The sequence below is a fragment of the Sturnus vulgaris genome, chromosome 5 (genome assembly GCF_052056855.1).
Source record: "Sturnus vulgaris isolate bStuVul1 chromosome 5, bStuVul1.hap1, whole genome shotgun sequence".
Taxonomy (NCBI): domain Eukaryota; kingdom Metazoa; phylum Chordata; class Aves; order Passeriformes; family Sturnidae; genus Sturnus; species Sturnus vulgaris.
The window spans coordinates 74,385,758-74,405,663 of NC_142247.1; the positions used below are offsets into that span (position 1 = coordinate 74,385,758).

General features: G+C 65.6%; 1 protein-coding gene across 2 annotated transcripts in view; it reads left to right on the plus strand.

The window, feature by feature from the left end:
• Positions 1-3,802: 3,802 nt before the first annotated feature.
• FLNC (filamin C) overlaps positions 3,803-19,906 on the plus strand; it is a 28,015-nt gene continuing 11,911 nt past the window's right edge. For both annotated transcript variants that reach the window (XM_014890747.2, XM_088166031.1), the window contains exons 1-27: positions 3,803-4,559; positions 6,129-6,377; positions 6,651-6,748; positions 7,145-7,295; positions 7,857-7,975; positions 8,094-8,171; positions 8,678-8,840; positions 9,102-9,302; positions 9,701-9,838; positions 10,158-10,284; positions 10,619-10,755; positions 11,322-11,515; positions 11,641-11,754; positions 11,927-12,070; positions 12,462-12,585; positions 12,983-13,143; positions 13,286-13,376; positions 13,535-13,704; positions 14,235-14,352; positions 14,964-15,226; positions 15,462-16,059; positions 16,688-16,861; positions 17,388-17,550; positions 18,219-18,379; positions 18,880-19,047; positions 19,529-19,652; positions 19,747-19,903. In XM_014890747.2, coding sequence (XP_014746233.1) covers positions 4,223-4,559; positions 6,129-6,377; positions 6,651-6,748; positions 7,145-7,295; positions 7,857-7,975; positions 8,094-8,171; positions 8,678-8,840; positions 9,102-9,302; positions 9,701-9,838; positions 10,158-10,284; positions 10,619-10,755; positions 11,322-11,515; positions 11,641-11,754; positions 11,927-12,070; positions 12,462-12,585; positions 12,983-13,143; positions 13,286-13,376; positions 13,535-13,704; positions 14,235-14,352; positions 14,964-15,226; positions 15,462-16,059; positions 16,688-16,861; positions 17,388-17,550; positions 18,219-18,379; positions 18,880-19,047; positions 19,529-19,652; positions 19,747-19,903 — 4,722 coding nt within the window. In that variant the 5' untranslated portion in view covers positions 3,803-4,222. The remainder of the gene's footprint in view (positions 4,560-6,128; positions 6,378-6,650; positions 6,749-7,144; positions 7,296-7,856; positions 7,976-8,093; positions 8,172-8,677; positions 8,841-9,101; positions 9,303-9,700; positions 9,839-10,157; positions 10,285-10,618; positions 10,756-11,321; positions 11,516-11,640; positions 11,755-11,926; positions 12,071-12,461; positions 12,586-12,982; positions 13,144-13,285; positions 13,377-13,534; positions 13,705-14,234; positions 14,353-14,963; positions 15,227-15,461; positions 16,060-16,687; positions 16,862-17,387; positions 17,551-18,218; positions 18,380-18,879; positions 19,048-19,528; positions 19,653-19,746; positions 19,904-19,906) is intronic.

Below are 19,906 nucleotides of genomic sequence, written 5' to 3' on the forward strand. Positions count from 1 at the left end.
CCGGGGAACAGGAAGGATGAGCAGAAGCTGCTTAGGGGGGGGGGATTACCGGCGCTGGGGCCCCCCCGGGCTGGGGGTGCCTATAAAGGCCGGTGCAGGGATCGCTCTGGGGCACCCTGGGACTCCCAGGGAAGGGGGAGCTCGGGGGGGGGGGGGACGACACCCCCCAGGGGAAACTGTGCCCACCCTGGGGAGTGTGTGTGGGGTGCCCACCCTGGGGCACCCCTGGGGTTCTGCCGAGCTCTGAGGCAGAGATGGAGCCAGGAATCTCAGGGATGGGCCAGGGGAGGAACAGGAGGATTGGGTGGGCTGAACCCCCAGCCCATGTTTTACTGGGCAATACTGGGATGTACTGGGCTGTACTAGATCATACTGGCTCATCCTCTTTTGTACTGGCTTGTACTGGACTACACTGGGCTGTACTGCAATGGATCGTGTCATGGGATTGTACCGTGTCCGGCTGGGTTGTACTGGCTTTGGTCATACTGTACCAGGATGCACTGGGCTGAACAGGGCCATAGTGGACTGTACTGGGCTTTACTGGATCAGGTCAGCTGTGCTGGTGCTGTGCTGGGCATCCATCCCCATGGCACCCCCAAACGGGCATCCCCCAAATGGGTGCCACAGGGTGGTGATGCAGGGGACAGACAACCCACAAAGAGTCCCCCATGTCCCTCCCCGTGTGCTCTCCATGTCCCCTTTGTGGTCACTGTGGACACTGAGCCGGGGCTGCAGAGGGGGAGACACAGCAGAGCTAGGGCACAACGGGGACCAGTCAGGCCTTGGCAGGGCTGCCCAGGGAGGTTTGGAGTGCCCATCCCTGGAGGTGTCCCAGGAAAGGCTGGAGGTGGCACTCAGGGCTCAGGGCACCCACCAGTGCAGGCACCACCAAGCCCCCGGCAGCCACTGGCACTGGTAGCACCAGCTCCACACGGAGCCATGGCCCCCCCAGGCCCCCCAGAGCTCTGTCTACAGCCCCATGGCCCCCACGGGACTCCCAGAGCTCTGTCTACAGCCCCATGGCCCCCACGGGACTCCCAGAGCCTCCAAGTTGTTGCTCTGTGCCCCCCTGGATGTGACCCCACACATGCCCCTGCTGTCCCCGTGGCTATGTTCTCTGTCCACTATCTACATACCCCTCGTTCCCCCTTATGTGCCCCAGCCCCAGCCCCCTTGTCCCCATGGCCACGTCCCCAGTGTCCCCCTGTCCCCCTTTCTGTGCCCCCACGCTGATGGTCCCCTCCCTGTGTCACCCCACCCTGAGGACCCTGAGTGCTTCCAACCCCAGGGACAGGGACAGGGTGGGGGGACACTGGACTCAGGGTGTCAGCACAGGGGCAGCGGCTCTGCCCTGTGTTCCCTCCCCAAGAGACACTGCTGGGGTCAGGTCCTTTGCGCCTCCATCGTGGCCTCCACCATCATCTTCCTCTGCCCCGGCGGCCACAGAGCCCAGACTCGGGGGGCACAGGGACTCCCCTGGCTCCCCCTGACCTGCCCCAGCAGCAGCCTGAACTCCCCATCTTAGACTGCACTGACCCCCCCGGAGTCCCCTGACTTCTCAGACACCCCCGGGCCACCCTCGACCTCCCCAAACATCCCGACCCCCACCTCCCCGACCACCGTGACCCGCCCAAACAATCCACTCGCTCCCGCTCCCACACCTCCCATGGGCTTGGGGTCCTGCTGGGGGACCCTGCCGCGTTTCGCCCCCAAGCCCGTTGCGTCCCCCCCCAGCCCCCTTGTCCTGGGGTATTTTGGGTGATGGTGTGTTGGGAGTGCCCCCCCACCGCGTGCCCCCCCCGGGTATTTTGGGTGCCGGTGCGTGGCTCTGACTCGGCAGGTTATTTTTAGGTGTTGGCGCAGGCGCCACCGCGTCACCCCCCCCACGTCACCCCCCACGTCACCCCCGGTCACCCATTGTCACCTCGGGGTGCACCCAGACCAACCCCCTCCCCCCCGCTGGAAGCTTCCAGGGCAGGCACGGGAACAAGGGGAACATGATACTCCCCAAATCACCCCCCCAAAATGGACCCCGACCTGGGTCACCCAATTGTCCCCCCCGCGCCCCTCCCAAGGCTGTCGAGGAGGCCTCGGGTGCCTGGAGTTGGGGGGGGGGGTGGGGGGGGACGACACAAGAGAGATTCGGGGGGCAGCGGCGTTCAGGGATCACCCCCAAATATGACCGAACCCCCTCCCCAGACACGTGCCACTGAGATGGGGAAACTGAGGCACGGCCGAGGGACCCGGGGCTGGAGTCACCGGGGGGCAGTGGGGCACAACTGGGGGGGCTGAGTGGGGGTTCCACGGCGGGGTGGTTCTGGGGGTGGTTCCGGTGGGTTTCCCCGGAGAGGGATCCTGAGAAGGTTTGGGGGATCTCGGATCTCGGGGCTGGGGGAGAGTTTTTATGTAAGTTTTTTGGGGCTTCCCAAGTGGGAAGGGATGAGTGAGGGGGTTCCGAGTAACTTTGGGGAGGCGTCTTTGTGGGAGGTTTTGGGGTGCGTTGTTCTGCTGGGGGGCTGTGGTGTTGGGGCATCACGGTACAGGTGTATCAGGATAACACGGTGTTGGCGTGTCTGGGCTATAGGGTGCTGAGGTTTTGGGGTGTCGAGGTTGCAGGTATTTGGGATTATTGGGGGTGGATTCTGGAGTTTAGGGGTGCCTAGATTTTGGGGTGCCAGAGTTTCGGGGGTGTCCTGAGTGCCAGGATTTGGGGTACAGTGTTTCAGTGTAGGGAGGCTGGGGTACGTGGGAGCCGAGGTTTGGTGGTGCTGAGGTTTGAGGGTGCCAAAGTTTAGGCGTGCAAATGTTGGGTGTGCCAATGTCCGGGGGCAGGGGGTTCTGAGGTGTCAGAGTTTGGGAGCTTGTGGCACTGGACTTTAGGGAATTTGGGGAGTTTTGGGGTGTTGGGGTGCCAGCGTTTGGGAGTTTGTGGGTCCTGGCTTTTTGGGGTGTTTGTATTTGTAAGAGTCCGTGTTTGGGTGTGCCAGTGTTTGAAGTTACTGACGTTTTAGGGATATCGAAATTTAGGGGTACTAATGTCTGTGCTTTTTCGGAACTGCCGGGGTTTGGGGGAGCCTTGGTCCGGCAGTGCTGAAGTCGAGGGATCCGGGGTGTGCTGGGATCCGGGGTTTCGGGAGGTGCCGCATTCCGGGGTTCTGGGGGTGCCGCAGTGCGAGATTTGAGGGGTACCAGAGTCCAGGGGTCCGAGGTTTGGGGAGTTCCGAAGTTCGGGGCCTTTGGGGGTGCCAGTGTCTGGGGGTTCGAGTGTGAGGCCGGAGCTGTAAATAGCGAGGGCCGGGCCGCCCACCCCCCGGCCGCTCGGGCGGTCTTTCCGTCCCTCCTGGCCGGTCCCTCCCCGGGACGGGGCGGGCCGGGCCGGGGCAGCGCTTAAAGCCGCCGCCGCCCCCGGCCCCGCCACTTGCCGCCGCCGCCCCCGGCCCAGGAGCGCTCCTGGGACGCCCCGCGAACACTCAGGACTCCGCCGCGACCGCCGCTCTGGGAACTGATCGGAAACCGAACCGGGAACCCACAGGACCCCCCAGCCCTCCGGGACCCGCCGCTCCGCTCCGGGTACCCACCGGGAGCCAACCCCACCACCGGGAACTTACACCGGGACAGACCCAGCCCCCGACTCCGGGAATAGGGACCCCTACCCAGGACACCGGTACCGAGCAGCGAACCCCTCTCGGGACACCGGGACTGAGAGGGGACCCCGTCCTCGGGCACCCGTACTGACCCCGGGAACCGGGACCCTCCCTGAGCGCCCGGACTGACCGAGGACACCGTCCCCCATCGCCGGGAACTGGGACCCCATCCAGGACAGAGACACACACCACCCGGACCCCCGCCCAGGAACCGGGACTGAGCCAGGACGCCGTCCCCGGGCACCGGGACCCCATAGCGGGCACCAGCACCCACCCAGGGCCCCCACCCGGGACACCAACCCTGACCCAGGACACCGTCTCCAACCCAGGACACCGTCCCCCAGCTCCAGAACCCCCACCCCGGGCACCCACGTTGACCCAGGCCCCCCACAGGACACCGGCACTGATTTGGGACTCACACCCACGGTACCAGGATCCCTTCAGGACACTGGGACTGACCCAGGACCCCCACCCAGCACCAGAAGTGACCCAGGACTCCCCGCCCCCACCCACTGAGGACCCTGCACACCACCCAGCACCCCCCCCTGCCCATCGAGGACCCCCCCAGCCCCTCCAGGATGAACTCTACTTACGAGCCAGCGCCGGGCGAGGACCCCGAGGAGCTCCCGGCCACCGAGAAGGACCTTGCGGAGGACGCGCCCTGGAAGAAGATCCAGCAGAACACGTTCACACGCTGGTGCAATGAGCACCTCAAGTGTGTGCAGAAGCGCATCGTGGACCTGCAGCGCGACCTGAGCGACGGGCTGCGCCTCATCGCGCTGCTCGAGGTGCTCAGCCAGAAGAAGATGGGGCGCAAGCACCACCCGCGCCCCAACTTCCGCCAGATGAAGCTGGAGAACGTCTCGGTGGCCCTCGAGTTCCTGGAGCGGGAGCACATCAAGCTTGTGTCCATCGGTGGGTGCGCAAGGGGGTGTGAGGCGGGAGCAGTGTCCAGGGGTGGGTGTCCAGGGGGGTGAGGGGGGAAAGGGCAGAGTGTGGTGAGGGTGGAAAGGAAGGGGAATGGTGAGTGTGCAAGGACAGGGGCAGCGGTGGTGGGGTGGGAATAGGGTGGCTGTGAGTCCAGAGGAGCGAGGATGGGGCTGGCGATGAGCGTGCAAGGCCAATGGACAAATGGGAATGAGTGTGCAAGGGTGGGCGTGATGGAGGGATAGGAAATTGAGGGTGGGCATGAGGGCAGGGCTGGACAAGTGAAGATGCGGATGAGTGTGTAAAGGGAGGATGAGTGTGAATAGGATGAGAGCGCAAAGGTGGGAGGATGGAGGAGTGAGAGCGAAGGATGGGTGTGCAAGGAGACAAATGAGGATGGGCCCGTAGGTGGGTGTGCAAGAGCAGGGTGATGGATGAATGGGAACGGGGGCGAGTGTGCAAGGCTGGAGGCAGCGGTGGGGCCGCGGACGAGTGTGCGAGGGCTGCGCTGTCCGTGTGCCGGACCCCGCGCAGGGCCGTGCGGAGCGGGGGGGTCCGGCCGTGCGGGGCCGTGGGGGGCTGAGCTCACGCTTGGCTCGGGGCCGGGGCGCTGAGCTCACGCGCGGGGGGGCGCCGGCCCTCGCACTCTTCCCCACCCCTCGCAGGGCCTCAGCGCCCACCCCCACCCGACAGCTGCAGGGTGACCCCCCCGGCTCGGGGGAGGGTTTGCGGCCCCCCCCGCACACGCCTCGTGCGCGCCCGGACCCGGGGGGTGCGAGACCCCCGCCCGCGGTGTCACCTCCCCCTCCCCGGCGTGTCTTTGCCCCTTCCCGGGACCCTCCAGATGTGACCCCGGGCTTTGGGAACGTCCCAGGTGTTGCCCCCACTGCGGGGTTTATCCCGCCCGCTCCCACATCTTCCCCATTTCCTCCCTGAAACGCGATCGCTCGTGGGGGGAGGCGGCGGGGGCAGGGAGCGGGGGAGGGTCCGCTGCGCCGTGGGGGAGGGACCGGGATGCCTCGGGCCCCCCTCCCCCCCCCGGCCGTCCCCTGCCTCAGTTTCCCCATTCTGGCACTCCAGGAATCCCTTGGGAAGGTCAGGGGTGTGGCGAACCAGGGTGCGCGCTCGGGGACCCTCCGGGTGCTGCCAGGGATGTGCCCCCACCAGGCGCTTCCCCGTGAGCTACTGGGGTCCCCCTGCCGGGTGTGGGTGCTCGGGGTGGACAGGGCGAGTGTCCTGGGGTTCTGCCCTCACCTCTGTGCCCCAGGTTGTCTCCAGGCAGGTGTTGGTGTGCAGGGTCCCGTGGCACTGCCGCGGGGTGTCGGGAGTGTCGGGGGTCCCTGTGATGGTGCTGTGGGGTTTTGGGGTGCCCCAGGCGGGTCCTCCCCTTATCCTCGCTTTCCCGCAGACAGCCGGGACGGGACCCTGCAGCTGGTCCCGGGCCCGGGGCTGTCAGGGTGGGGGGATCCCTCCAGCAGGTCCCACAGGATGTCGGGGTGCCCCGGGGGGCGTCCCGAGGGATCTCGGGGTTCAGCCCCCCCCGTTTCTCCCCCACAGACAGCAAGGCGATCGTGGACGGGAACCTGAAGCTGATCCTGGGGCTGATCTGGACCCTCATCTTGCACTATTCCATCTCGATGCCGATGTGGGAGGAGGAGGAGGATGACGAAGGCCGCCACCAGACCCCCAAGCAGCGGCTGCTGGGCTGGATCCAGAACAAGGTGCCGCAGCTGCCCATCACCAACTTCAATCGCGACTGGCGCGACGGCAAAGCGCTGGGAGCGCTGGTGGACAACTGCGCCCCGGGTGAGGAGCGGGACAGAGGCCATGGGGGCGTGGGAGGGACAAATGGGGTGGGAAAATGGGGGAGAAACTGCGCCCCCGGTGAGGGGGGAGTAGGGGGCGGGGGGCGCTGGGGGCAGGGGGGGAACAGGGGCACAGCAGGTACGGGGTCCAGAGTGGCTCGGGGGTCCCGATGGAGATGCTGGGGGGCACCAGGCACAGAAGGGGAAGGTGTGGGACGGGGGTCAGGATGGGGATCAGGATGGGGGTGGGCCCCTGACCCTTTTGGTCCCTCAGGTCTGTGCCCAGACTGGGAGAAGTGGGACCCCAACAAGCCGGTGCAGAATGCTCGGGAGGCCATGCAGCAGGCGGACGACTGGCTGGGAGTGCCCCAGGTATGATGGGCACGGTGGGGGCGCGGGGGGCACTGCGGGGCTCCCAGGTACAGGGTGTGGGGGGCACACCCAGGTACGGGGTGCAGGGCAGGAACGGGGGGGCACTGGGAGAGGACGCTGGGGGTGCAAGGGCATGTCTGGGCAGTGTCCCTGGGGATTCACAGGAGTCCCTGGGCATTTGGGGTACCCCATGGCACCTGTGGTAGGGGAGTGTGTGTGTTGGGGGGTTCCCCAGCAGGGTGAGGGGTGTCTGATGGGTGTTGGGGGTCTCAGGAGGGTCAGGCAGGTGTCGGGGCCCCTCCTGGTGCTGGGGTGCATAGTGGGGGGCTTTCCCAGCAGGCTCCTTCTCTTTGGGGATGCCAGGAGGGTCTGACAGGTGTTGGGCTTACTCCCCAGGTGATCGCCCCCGAGGAGATCGTGGACCCCAACGTGGACGAGCACTCGGTGATGACGTACCTGTCCCAGTTCCCCAAGGCCAAGCTCCGGCCGGGGGCCCCCCTGCGCCCCCGTCCCCCCCAGCCCGGCCGTGCTCGCGCCTACGGGCCCGGTACGGGGGGCTGGAGGGGCTGGGGGCCACGGGGTGGCTGGGGTCCCAGGACAGGGGGAATGAGGGGGTGTGGAGGTTTATGGGGACACCAGGGGGCTGGGGACCTGGCACAGGTGGGACATGGGACACGTGACAGGCACGGACCCCACTCGGGGGGAGCTCAGGGGCACATGGGGACCGGCACTGGGGGCACACGGGGAGGGCACTGGGCACGGGGCCTTTGGAACCCAGCACAGGAGAGTACCTGGGTATGGCTGTCAGGGCATGAGAGCAAACCATGCCCCAAGCCCAGGCACTCCTCTCAGGTCCTGGGGTGTCACCTGTGCCCAGGGACACCTGAGGGTCTCCACTCCACCCAGGGCTCCCCAAGAGTCGCTGTGTGCACAGGGACCCCTCAAAGTCCTATCAGGCTCACCCACCCATGCTCAGGAGACCACCATTGGCACTCTGGAACCCCCTGCTACCACCAGGGACAACCTGGGGGCCCCAAGTCCTGGGTATTGTAGGGTGCCGGGGTGTTGTGGGGTGCTGGGGCCCCCCCTGACTCCCCCCACCCTGCAGGCATCGAGCCCCAGGGGAATGTGGTGCTGCGCCCTGCCCAGTTCACCGTGGAGACCCTCGAGGCGGGGATGGGAGAGGTCCTCGTCTATGTTGAGGACCCCGAGGGACACACCGAGGAGGTAAAGGGGGCCCCGGCCCCACTCTGGGGGATCCCCCCCAGTCTCCCTCTCTCCCCCCGCAGTGCCCCAGCTCTGTGTCACCCTCTTTCCCCGGTTTTGGGGTCTCTTCCCACCCCAGGCCAAGGTGGTCCCCAACAATGACAAGAAGCGAACATACAGCGTCACCTACGTCCCCAAGGTCGGGGGGCTGCACAAGGTGAGCCCCTTGGTGACCCCCCAAGGCAACCCTTCTGTGACCTCCCCAGTGCCCCCCACAACACACTCCCTGTAATGTCCCCGGTGACACCCCCAGCCTGTGATACCCCCACCCCTCAGAGTGGTGGCTGCTCCCCCAAGGGGAATGGGGGACACCTGACACAGTGGGGTTTGGGGGTCCCTTGGGGTCCCTGGAGATGGCACTGGGTGGCCTTGGGGTGCTCTGCAGGGTCCCTGGGGTCCCAGACACTGAAGTCTGTGAGGGGAGGTGTTGTAATGGGGGGACCCTGGAATGTCCTGTCGGGATTCCTGGTTGTCCTATGCATTAGGGTCCCTGCAGGGGACAATGGGGAGTCCCTGGGGGCAGTCACTGCTGGGGGGATTCTCTTTAGGTTGTCATCCCAGGGGTGTCTCTGGGATGTCCCACGTGCTGTCTCCATGGGGGTTGTCCCTGTGGCCATGGGGGCCGTGGTCCCCTGACAGCCGTGTTGTCCCTGTGCCCTCCAGGTGACAGTGCTGTTTGCGGGGCAGAACATTGATGGGAGCCCCTTTGGGGTGAATGTGGGCATGGCCCTGGGTGACGCCAGCAAGGTGACAGCACGTGGCCCCGGCCTGGAGCCCGTGGGCAACGTGGCAAACAAGGCCACCTACTTCGACATCTACACTGCAGGTGGGGGCACGGGGTGGGGGGGCTGGGGGTTTCTGGGACCACGCCTTGAGGGTCACATGGCTGTGGGGTGGTCTTAGATGGCAGGGCCACGGCACGGCAAGTGGCACCGAGACTGTCCTTGTGCCATACCCGGAGGATGGTCTGGTGGCTGTGGGGCCAAGTTATCAGGGTGGCAGGGCTATGGCATGGCTGGGTGACCCTGGGGACAAGTTCTCATGGTGTCCTGGCCATGACACTGAGCCTATGTCCTGGTGATGACAGGGGCAGGCCCAGGCGATGTGGGGGTGGTGATCACGGACCCCCAGGGCCGGCGGGACACAGTGGAGGTGATGCTGGAGGACAAAGGGGACAACGTGTTCCGCTGCACCTACCGGCCCGTCCTCGAAGGGCCACACACCATCTGTGTCACCTACGCTGGCACCCAGGTCCCCAGGAGCCCCTTCACTGTCAATGTGGCTGAAGGTGAGGTTCTCTCCCAGGTCTCTACGTGGCTCCACAGCATTTGTGACCACTGCAGCTAATGGCACCTCTCAGTGGCCCCGTGTCACCCAGCTGTGACCACAGTGGCCTCATGGCACCCAGTGGTGACTGTGGTGATCCATGACACCAGTAAGTGACCACATGTCAACCCATGATTCCCTCACACTCCCCAGGGTGTCCCTCTGGCACTCCTGTCCCCAGGGTGTCTCCAGGGATTGGTTCCCTGTGCCCCTGAGGACGCCATGGCACTCCCCTGTCCCCAGGGTGTCCCCAAGGCATCCCCATGTGCCCCTCCCAGCCCTGGCATACCCCGCCCTCCTGTCCCTGGGGGTTGCCCAGGGTCCCCCTGGTGCCTGGCGAGTGCTAATGGGAGTTTGCAGCCTGCACGCCCTCGGCGGTCCGGGCCACGGGCCGGGGGCTGCAGCCACGGGGGGTCCGAGTGCAGGACGTGGCCGACTTCAAGGTCCTGACACGGGGCGCGGGCAGTGGAGACCTGCGGGTGACACTGCGGGGACCAGGTACGTGTCACCCTCTGGGGGCACGCGGGGCTGGAGGGGTGGGGGGCACCATGGGGTTGGTGGGTAGGATCCCACCGGGCGGTGAGGGTGGGTGGGGCTCCCCATGCAGGGATGGATATAGATGGGGGACGCATGGGGGGTGTGTGGTTGGGGACACCATGGGGGTGGCCATGGGGAGGTGGGTGCATGGGTGGGGGTCCGATGAGGTTGTCCATGGAGGTTGGATGGTTGGGAGGGAATCCTGGGGTTGACCGTGGGTTGGGGGGCGTGGCTGGGGGGGTGCCCCGGGGTGGGTGCTCCATCTGACCCTCTCGCACAGGGGGCACGGAGGAGCCAGTGACGGTGCGGGATGTGGGCGACGGCGTCTACGAGTGCGAGTATGTGCCCAGGGTGCCCGGCACCTACCAGGTGTCCATCACCTGGGGGGGCTACGCCATCCCCCGCAGGTCAGTGCCAGCGCAGGGGGAAGTGAGGAGGGTGGGTGGGTTTGTGTGGAAGGGGGGTTGTGTGGGGATGATGTACGTGCCCCGGCCCTCACTGCCCCTCACCCTTCCCAGCCCATCTGAGATGTGGGTGTCCCCCTGGGGGTGGGGGGTTTTGGGGAATGTGGGGTGTGTGTGTGTAGGGGGTACCAGCCCTCCCTCATCCCCCCCAGCCAATCTGAGGTGCAGGTCCCAGGCGTGGAAGATGTTTGGGGGGACTGGGGGGTGCAGGTGTGTGCCGAAGTGGGGGCGTACAGGTGTGTTACAGCCCCCCCTCACACCTGCCTGTCCCTCCCAGCCCGTTTGAGGTGCAGGTGTCCCCCCAGCCGGGGGCACAGAAGGTCCGGGCCTGGGGGCCAGGGCTCGAGGGCGGGGTCGTGGGGCGCCCTGCAGACTTCGTGGTTGAGGCCGTCGGCACTGAAGTGGGGACCCTTGGTGAGCCAAGGGGACATGGGCGGGGGGGGGCACTGTGGTGGGGACCCTGGGTGAGCCCTGAAGGGGGGGACGTGGGGAGAGGGTCAGGAGCACTGTGGTGGGGACATGGGGACAGGGTTGGGGGTCATGTGGTGGGAGCAGGGTGGGGAGCTGTGTGGTGGGGACAAGGGCGTGAGTGAGTGGAACCCTGCTGGGGACACGAGAGTGGAATGGAGGGCACTGTGGCACTGTGAGGGGGGTCAGTGTGGAGGGGACTAGGGCATGGAATGTGTGAAACCCCACTGGGGACATGGGGACGGGCTGGAGGATGTGCACCGTGGTGCTGTGGTGACACAGGCACGCAGAGGGGGGGAAGTGGGGCAGGTTGGGGTGGCCCCAGTGGGGTCGGGGGGACATGGGCGGTGCCACCCTGGAGACACGGTTACAGAGAGGGGACAGTGGTTTGGGGGTGCCCATAACAGCATGTTAGGTGTCACCCTTCTGGGGGCATGGGCACAGGGGGGACAAGGACGAGGCCTGGGGGTGCTGGCACGGGCACAGGGTAACGGTGGCTACGATGGCCCCAGGGTTCTCCATCGAGGGCCCGTCCCAGGCGCGCATCGAGTGCGACGACAAGGGCGATGGCTCGTGCGATGTGCGCTACTGGCCCACGGAGCCGGGGCTCTACGCCGTGCACGTGGTCTGTGATGACGAGGACATTCGGGACAGCCCTTTCATGGCTGACATCCGCCCTGCTCCCCCCGACTCCTGGCCCGACAAGGTGCCGTGACCCACAGCAGCCCACAGATCCTGTTGTGCCCTTGTGGTGCCCTGCTGTGCCCCATTGCACCCCACTGTGCCTCGCCTGGGGGTGCTGCGCTGTATCCTAAGGCTCCCTCTCCACAGGTGAAGGCCTTCGGGCCAGGGCTGGAGCCCACTGGCTGCATCGTGGATCGCCCGGCCGAGTTCACCATTGATGCCCGTGGTGCCGGCAAGGGGCCCCTCAAGCTCTATGCACAGGTGGGAGCTGTACGGGGCTGTTGGGTGACACTGGGGGGCGTTGAGCACCTTTGAGTACTGTTGAACACTGCTGGGTTCCATCAGTGTTGTTGGGCACCATTGGGTGCCATTGGGTGCCACTGGCCAACACTGAGTGCTCTTGGGCTCCCTCACCTCCCCCTGCTGCTCACAGGACGCCGAGGGCTTCCCCATTGACATCAAGGTGAAGGACAATGGTGATGGCACCTTCCACTGCGTCTACGTCCCCACCAAGGCCATGAAGCACACCGTCATCATCGCCTGGGGGGGCGTCAACACCCCCAACAGCCCCTTCCGTGTGGGTGTCATAGGGGGCCTGTGGGGTGCTGGGGTGGCCGTGGGGGTCCCAGGAGGTGTAGGGAGGGGCTGCTAGTCATGGAGGGTGTTAAGGTGTCAGATGTGGGGCATGGGAGTCCCATGGGATGGTGGCCAGGGTGCGGCTGGGGGCCCATGGGTTGATGTGGATAGAGATGGGGGTCCCATGGGGTGCTGGATATGGGGATGGAGGTCCCAGACCTACAGGATGCTGGGGTAGGATTGGGGGTCCCATGAAGTGCTGTGGATGTGAGTCTATGGAGTGGTTGGGTGGAGGCAGGGTGCCAGTGTAGGGTTTGGAGGTCCCTGTCGCTTGGGGTGCCAGGGAAAGAGGGGTCTGTGCCCCTGCCTCACGTGGTACTGTGGGCCTGCAGGTGAGCGTGGGTGAGGGCAGCCACCCCAGCAGGGTGAAAGTGCACGGGCCAGGTGTGGAGAAGACGGGGCTGAAGGCCAACGAGCCCACCTACTTCACCGTGGACTGCAGCGAGGCTGGACAGGGTGGGTGCCGTGCTGGGGGGCACCCTGGGAACTCCTCTGTGGGCATGAGGCCTGTGTCCCTGGGCCAGCACCCCTGGTCCTGGACCGTTACCACCAGTCCTGCTCCATCATCCCTGGGTCAAGGGTCCTCCTTTCTGGACCCATCAGTTCTGGTCCTGGTCCTGCATCCTTGGTTCAGTGTCATTGATCCTGCATCCCCGCTCCTGGTCCATTGTCCCTGCTCCTGCTCCAGGACTCCTGGGCCTGCATCCCTGGTCCATTATCTCTGATCCTGGTCCATCAATCCTGGTCCTGTCCATCATCTCCAGTCCTGATTTGGCCCCCTGCACCATATGCCCTGTTCCACTCCTTGGTGTCCCCCTGGGAGTGGGGACCACTGACCCAGCCACTCCCACAGGTGACGTCAGCATTGGCATCAAGTGCGCCCCAGGAGTGGTGGGGCCACTCGAGGCTGACATCGACTTTGACATCATTAAGAATGACAACGACACCTTCACCGTCAAGTACACAGCGCCAGGCGCGGGGCTCTACACCATCATGGTGCTCTTTGCCAACCAGGTCAGGGTTCTGGGTCTGCCCCGCATCCCCGAGGGCCCATCCCCAACTCTGTGGGGTTCCCCCAGCCCCCAGGGGCGACGTGGGGCTGGGGCTTCGACTCCACGGTGCCCCCGTGTCACTGTGCCCTGGTGTTGGTCCTCAGGAGATCCCTTCCAGCCCCTTCCGCATCAAGGTGGATCCATCCCACGATGCCAGCAAGGTCAAAGCCGAGGGACCTGGGCTCAGCCGGACAGGTGAGGGGCCAGTGGGGATGGGGGCCATGGGGTGCGGGTGATGGGTGCTGTGGGTCCCACAGCAGCTGACATTGGAGGGCAGGGATGGAGTTGGGGACCCCCACCCACTTGTCCCGCGGGTGCCACGGGTCCTGCGGTGACTTGATGATGTGGTGCAGGGGTGGAGGTGGGGACCCCCACCCACTTCCGCGTGCAGACGCGGGGGGCAGGGAAGGCCCCCCTGGACGTGCGGTTCGTGGGGACGGGGCCTGGCCCAGCTGTTGCCGACTTCGAGGTCATCGACAATCACGACTATTCCTACACTGTCAAGTACACCCCGCTGCAGCAGGTGCGTGCTGGGGGCACCCTGACCCATGGCAACACCCCATGGAGGCACCCCAACCCACAGGGTCAATGCGTGGGGGGATTCCCAAAATGCAGGGGCTCCTCAGCCCATGGGGTGCCCAAGAGGGACTCCCTCATTGACACCCCATTCCCTGGGCCTCCCCAAGGACATGCACCCATACGGCCTGGTGTATAGGGGTACCTCCATGAGCACCCCCAGCTCCTGGGCAACCCAGCCCTGTGAACATCACCCCCATCGCTGTGGACACCCGACCTCTGTGGGCACCCCCTTGGGGCAGCTGCAGCCCCACATGTGTACCTGTCAACCCAGGGCCCTCCCAGATCCATGGGTTCCCCCCATCCCCGGGACTTTACGGTCCCCAGCAGCTGTGGGTGACCCCCTGCCCCCCCTAGCCCCATGGCTGCGTGTCCTCTGGTCCCCCCTTGGAATGCCCCAGCTCCACCCTGTGCCCCGTGAGTGGGCGCTGTGTGGGGGTCCTCTGGCAGCACCCTGAAGTGGAGTTGTTCCTGCAGGGCCCCCTGTCCGTGGTGGTCACCTATGGGGGGGACCCCATCCCCAAGAGCCCCTTCCCCGTCACTGTGGCGCCCCCCCTGCAGCTGGGCAAGGTCAAGGTGCAGGGGCTCAACAGCAGTGAGTGGCAGCATGGGGGGAATGGCGGGGGGCACTGAGGGAGGGGAGCACCCTGCATGTGGTGTAGAGTGGGGGGCAGGCCCTGGCAGGGACACTTGGGCTTCAGGAGCACCCTGGGGGAAGAGACCTTTGGGGAGACACCTGGATGAGGGGGCCAGCCTGGAGGGGGCACTCTGGATGTGGGGGCACTCTGGGGGAGGGCACTCTTGGCTGTGGGGTTCGGCATGGGGTGAGGGCACATGAGGGCACAGACACTGCGTGTTGGGGTACCTGGGTGGGGGATACACACCCTGGTGATGGGGTGCAGCTTTGGGTCCCAAGGGTGGGTTGGGGGGAACCCCAGGAGGAGAGGTTTGGAACTACCGTGGGAGCAACCAAGATGTGGGGGACAGACATGGGTGGGAGCATGGGGGAACACACAACCTATGGGGAAACAATACCCTGATATGGGGGGCACCCTTGGGTGGAGGGTGGAGGTGACACGCCCTGGGACAGACATACACCTCCCCCCCCCCCCGGATTTGGGGGGCACATCTGGGTGCGGGGTTCTCCATCGGTCTGGGGGCACCCCAGGGATTGGGATGCCCCTCTGACCCCCCACTCCCCTGCAGAGGCGGAGGTGGGGCAGGTGCAGGAGTTCCAGGTGGAGGCACAGGGTGCAGGAGGCCAGGGGCAACTGGAGGTGAAGGTGACGGGTCCCTCGCGGCGGCCCGTGCCATGCACGGTGGGACCAGCGCCCCCCGGGGGCCCCCACCCCGTCACCTTCACGCCCACTGAGGAGGGGCCCCACCGTGTCGAGGTCACCTACGATGGGCACCCGGTTCCAGGCAGCCCCTTTCCCGTGGAGGCTCTGCTGCCCCCTGACCCCTCCAAGGTGAGCATGGCACAGGTGTGACACACAGGGACGTGTGTGTCCCAACCAACCCCTGTGTGTCCCTCTGCCCTCCTGGCCCCCATGTGCTGCTCACAGCCCCCACGTGCTGCAGGGCAGTCACATGGGGGTCCAGTAACCCCCACCTGTCCCTGTGTCCCTCCTGCCCCCATGTGTCCCCCTGACCCCCACCTGTCCCTGTGTTCCCCCTGAGCCCCATGTGTCCCTGTGCCTGCAGGTGGTGGCCTCGGGGCCGGGGCTGAAGGGTGGCCGTGTCGGGGTCCCAGCTCCCTTCTCCATTGCCACGCAGGGCGCGGGCAGTGGGGGGCTGGGGCTGACAGTGGAGGGGCCATGCGAGGCCAAGATCGAGTGCCAGGACAACGGGGACGGCTCCTGCGCCGTGTCCTACCTGCCCACGGCGCCCGGAGAGTACCACATCAACATCCTCTTTGCCGGGCGCCACATCCCGGGCAGCCCCTTCACGGCCGCGGTCACGGCGCCCTTCGACCCGGCCAAAGTGACGGCGTCGGGGCCGGGGCTGGAGCGCGGCCGTGCCGGGGAGGCGGCCGCCTTCTCCGTGGACTGCTCGCAGGCCGGCGAGGCCGAGCTCACCATCGAGATCCGCTCCGAGGCCGGCGTCAAGGCCGAGGTGCTGGTGCAGAACAACCGGGATGGCACCTACGCCATCACCTACACCCCGGCCTGTGCCGGCGCCTACACCATCACCATCAACTACGGCGGGCTCCCGGTGCCCAACTGCCCCGTGCGTGTCACTGTGGACCCAGCCGTCGACACCAGCAGCGTCAAGGTCTACGGCAAGGGCGTGGAGCCGCGAGGTGAGGCTGCTCGCCATCACACCTCCTTCCTTTGGGTGGGGGTCTCCTTCTCCCCGGGGACATCCCATCCCCGTGGGCATCTCTTCCTCCTGGGTACCCCTGTGGACACCACCACAGGCACCTCTCTTCTGTGGGTATCCCCATGGGTACCCCATCCCCGTGGGTACCCCTTCTGTGTCAACATCCCCATTCACAGGCATTCCAGCCCTATGGGCATCCCCTCCCCGGGGGCACCTCTTGGACAGCCCTTCTCACGTGGGGGGGTCTCTGGGCACCCTATGGATATCCCTCCATAGGCACCTCCCCTTGTATGGACAACCCCGTGGCCATGGACACTCCCATGGTCGCCAACATCTCCTCCCCATGGGCATCCCCTCTAATGGGGGCTCTCCTGGACACCCCACGGGCATCTCTCCTCTCCCTACCACAACTCAGGGGTCCCTGTGGTTTTCCTCTCATTGCTGGGGGGAAGTTCTGGGGGTGCAGGGGGTGTGGGGTGGGACCCCAAGGGCGAGCCAGTTCCCCCTGGAAGCCCCTGTGTGTGCCGAGGGGGCCGTGGGCTCTCAGAGGGTGCTGTAAGGGACCCCAGGTGAGCTCTGGGCCCTGTTGACCCCCCTGTACCCCTCAGGAGTGCTGCGGGAGGTGGGCACTGAGTTCACAGTGGATGCGCGGGCACTGGCCCCCACCGGGGGACCCCACGTCCGGGCGCGGGTGCTGAACCCCTCGGGGACCCCCATCGACACCTTCGTCACCGACCTTGTCGATGGCACCTACCGCGTGGAGTACACACCCTTCGAGGAGGGTGAGGGACCCCCCCCACAACCACCCTGGGAACCCCAACAGTCCCGGGGACCCCCAGGCCCTCTTGGAAAACACAGACATCCCCAGGGGACTCCCAAACCCCCAGTGACCCCAGCCCCCAGGGAACACCAACACACCCCAGGAACCTGCAGGGACCGTGAACTCCCCCAGGGACTCTGCTCCCACCCCGCACTCCAACCCCCTCTCGGGACCCCAGGTCCTGGCCAGGCATCTCCCATTCCTCATGAAGGACCCTCAGAGAGGAACCTTTCCATACCACATCCGAGTGGGGATCCCCTTCAATTCCCTCTAGATCTCCAGAACCAGGAACCCACAAGCCCCCTGAGACACCCCCAAATCCCAACCAGGGACTCCCGGCCTTCCCCAAAACCTCATCCAGGGATCCCCAGAGCCCCCAGGACCTTCCAGACTCCACCCAGGGACCTCCAAAATCCCCTAAGAATCCCCACCCCAGAGACCCCTTGTGCCCCCTCCCTGGGCAGTGTGTGATGGTCTCTGTGTGGCAGGGCTGCACCTGGTGGAGGTGACATATGACGACGTGGCAGTCCCCAAGAGCCCATTCCGTGTGGGGGTGGCCGAGGGCTGCGACCCCACCCGCGTTCGGGCGCACGGCCCTGGCCTGGAGGGTGGCCTGGTGGGCACGGCCAACCACTTCACTGTGGAGACCAGGTGGGCACCGACCCCCAACCCCAATCCAGCCCTGTTGCCCAAAGCCCCCCCAACCCCTGCCTGCCAAATCCCCTGCCCTAACCCTACTCCACACCCACCGACCCCTCATGCTGGCTGTGCTGGGGGATTTGGGGTGGTGGCCATGGCCCCCTGCTTCAGTGTGGAGACCAGGTGAGCACCAATCCTGAGTCCCTCCATTCCCACACCCATGGATTCCCCCCCAGAGATTTCACCTCCATCCCAAGCCACCAGCCCACTATCTCCATCCCCTGACGTGGAAGTGCCACCACTGTCCTCTTGCACCTGTGCCCTTCATGTGCATGTCCCACCTCTATCCCATGTCACCAACCTGTCACCTCCATCCTGTGCCACCACTCTGGCATCTCCATGTTCTGCCACGGAGGTTCCATATTCAACCTCTTGCATCCTCTACCACCTGTGCCCTTTCCCATGGATGTACCACCTCCATCCCATGTCACCCATCTCCATCCCGTGTCACCAGGATGGCATCTCTGTCCCCCTGCCACGGAGGTGCCACCTCTGCCAGGGAGGTGGCACCTCCCTCCCCCTGCCACGGAGGTGGCACCTCCATCTCCCCACCGTGGCTGTTGCTCCCCCCTGGCCCCTCCATGCCCGTGTCACCTCTCTGAGTGGTGGTGTGTCCCCAGGGGTGCGGGCACCGGGGGCTTGGGCCTGGCCATCGAGGGTCCCTCGGAGGCGAAGATGTCCTGCAAGGACAACAAGGACGGGAGCTGTGCTGTGGAGTATGTCCCCTTCACACCTGGTGACTACGACGTCAACATCACCTTCGGCGGCCATCCCATTCCTGGTGCGGGGGGACACAGGGACAGGGGGTGGGGGGAGGTGTCCTGATCGTCATCTCTTGGTCACTGGCCTTCATTGTGGTGATGCCACCCATAGTGGCCCCACAGCCAAGCTGTCCCCTGCCTGTGCTGTGCCCATGGCCATGGCTTTGGTACCCCCATGGCCACACTGACCTATGGCCATGTTGTCCCTATGACCATTTTGAATCCATATGTTGACCCCATGGCTATGTTGACCTTACAAGCACGCTGGTCCCACAGAGTGCCCATGCACATGATGGACACGCCAACTCTATGGCCATGCTGTCCCCGTGCCCCTGTTGACCTCATGGCCATGTTGGCCTTGTCTTCGTGCTGACCCCATTCCCACACTGACCCCATTCCCATGCTGACCCCATTCCCACCCTCACCCCGTGCTTATATTGGCAGGGGCCACACTGCCCCCATCCCACCCTCCCCTGCCCCATACTGCCTCCCTCATGCCCTGACCCCCTTCTCCTCACAGGGAGCCCATTCCGGGTGCGAGTGCGGGATGCTGTGGACGCCTCAAAGGTGACGTGCTCAGGCCCAGGGCTGGGCCCCAGTGTCCGTGCACGGCTGCCCCAGAGCTTCACCGTGGACGTCAGTGCCGCGGGACGTGCAGCCCTTGAGGTGACGCTGCTGGGGCCCACTGGTACGTGGGGACATGGGGGGGCACGGGGAGCCTGTGTCTCATGGGGTGTCCTGACCTCAGGGGTGTCCTGCCTCATGAATGTCCTACTCCATAGGGATCCTGCCCCTGGGATCCCATGGTCCATAGAGAGTCCTGCCCCCTGCGATGTCCTGCCTCATGGGCTGCCCAGCACCATGGATGCCCTGTTCCACAGGGTGTCCTGCCTCATGGTGTCCCTGTTATGTAAGGTGTCCTACCTATGGATGTCCTACTGCATAGGGTGTCCTTCCCCATAGGATGTCCAGCCCCATCGATGCCCTTCTTCACAGGGGGTCCAACTCCATGGGTGCCCTCCCCAAGGATACTCAGATCCACAGATCCATGGAGTTCCCTGCCCATGGAGATTGTTCCCTACATGCTGCTCTATACCCCCCATGTCCTCCTGTCCCACACATCCCCCTGCCTCATATCTTCCCACCCCACATGTCCCACTGCCCCACAGGGCTGCCGGAGCCAGTGGAGATCCGAGACAATGGCGATGGCACCCACAAGGTCACCTACACCCCAGCCACTGACGGGCCCTACACTGTGTCTGTCAAGTACGGGGGGCAGGAGGTGCCGCGCAGGTGAGACCCCACCTCGGGTGGGCAGAGGGGGGGACACGGGATCCCCACACAGCCTAGAGATCCCGGCACCCTCCTGACTCCCTGCTTCCCCCAGCCCCTTCAAGGTGACGGCGCTGCCCACCCACGATGCCAGCAAGGTGCGGGCAAGCGGCCCTGGGCTGAGCGCGGGAGGGATCCCTGCTAGCCTCCCCGTGGAATTCACCATCGACGCCCGCGACGCTGGTGAAGGACTGCTCACCGTGCAGATTCTGGTC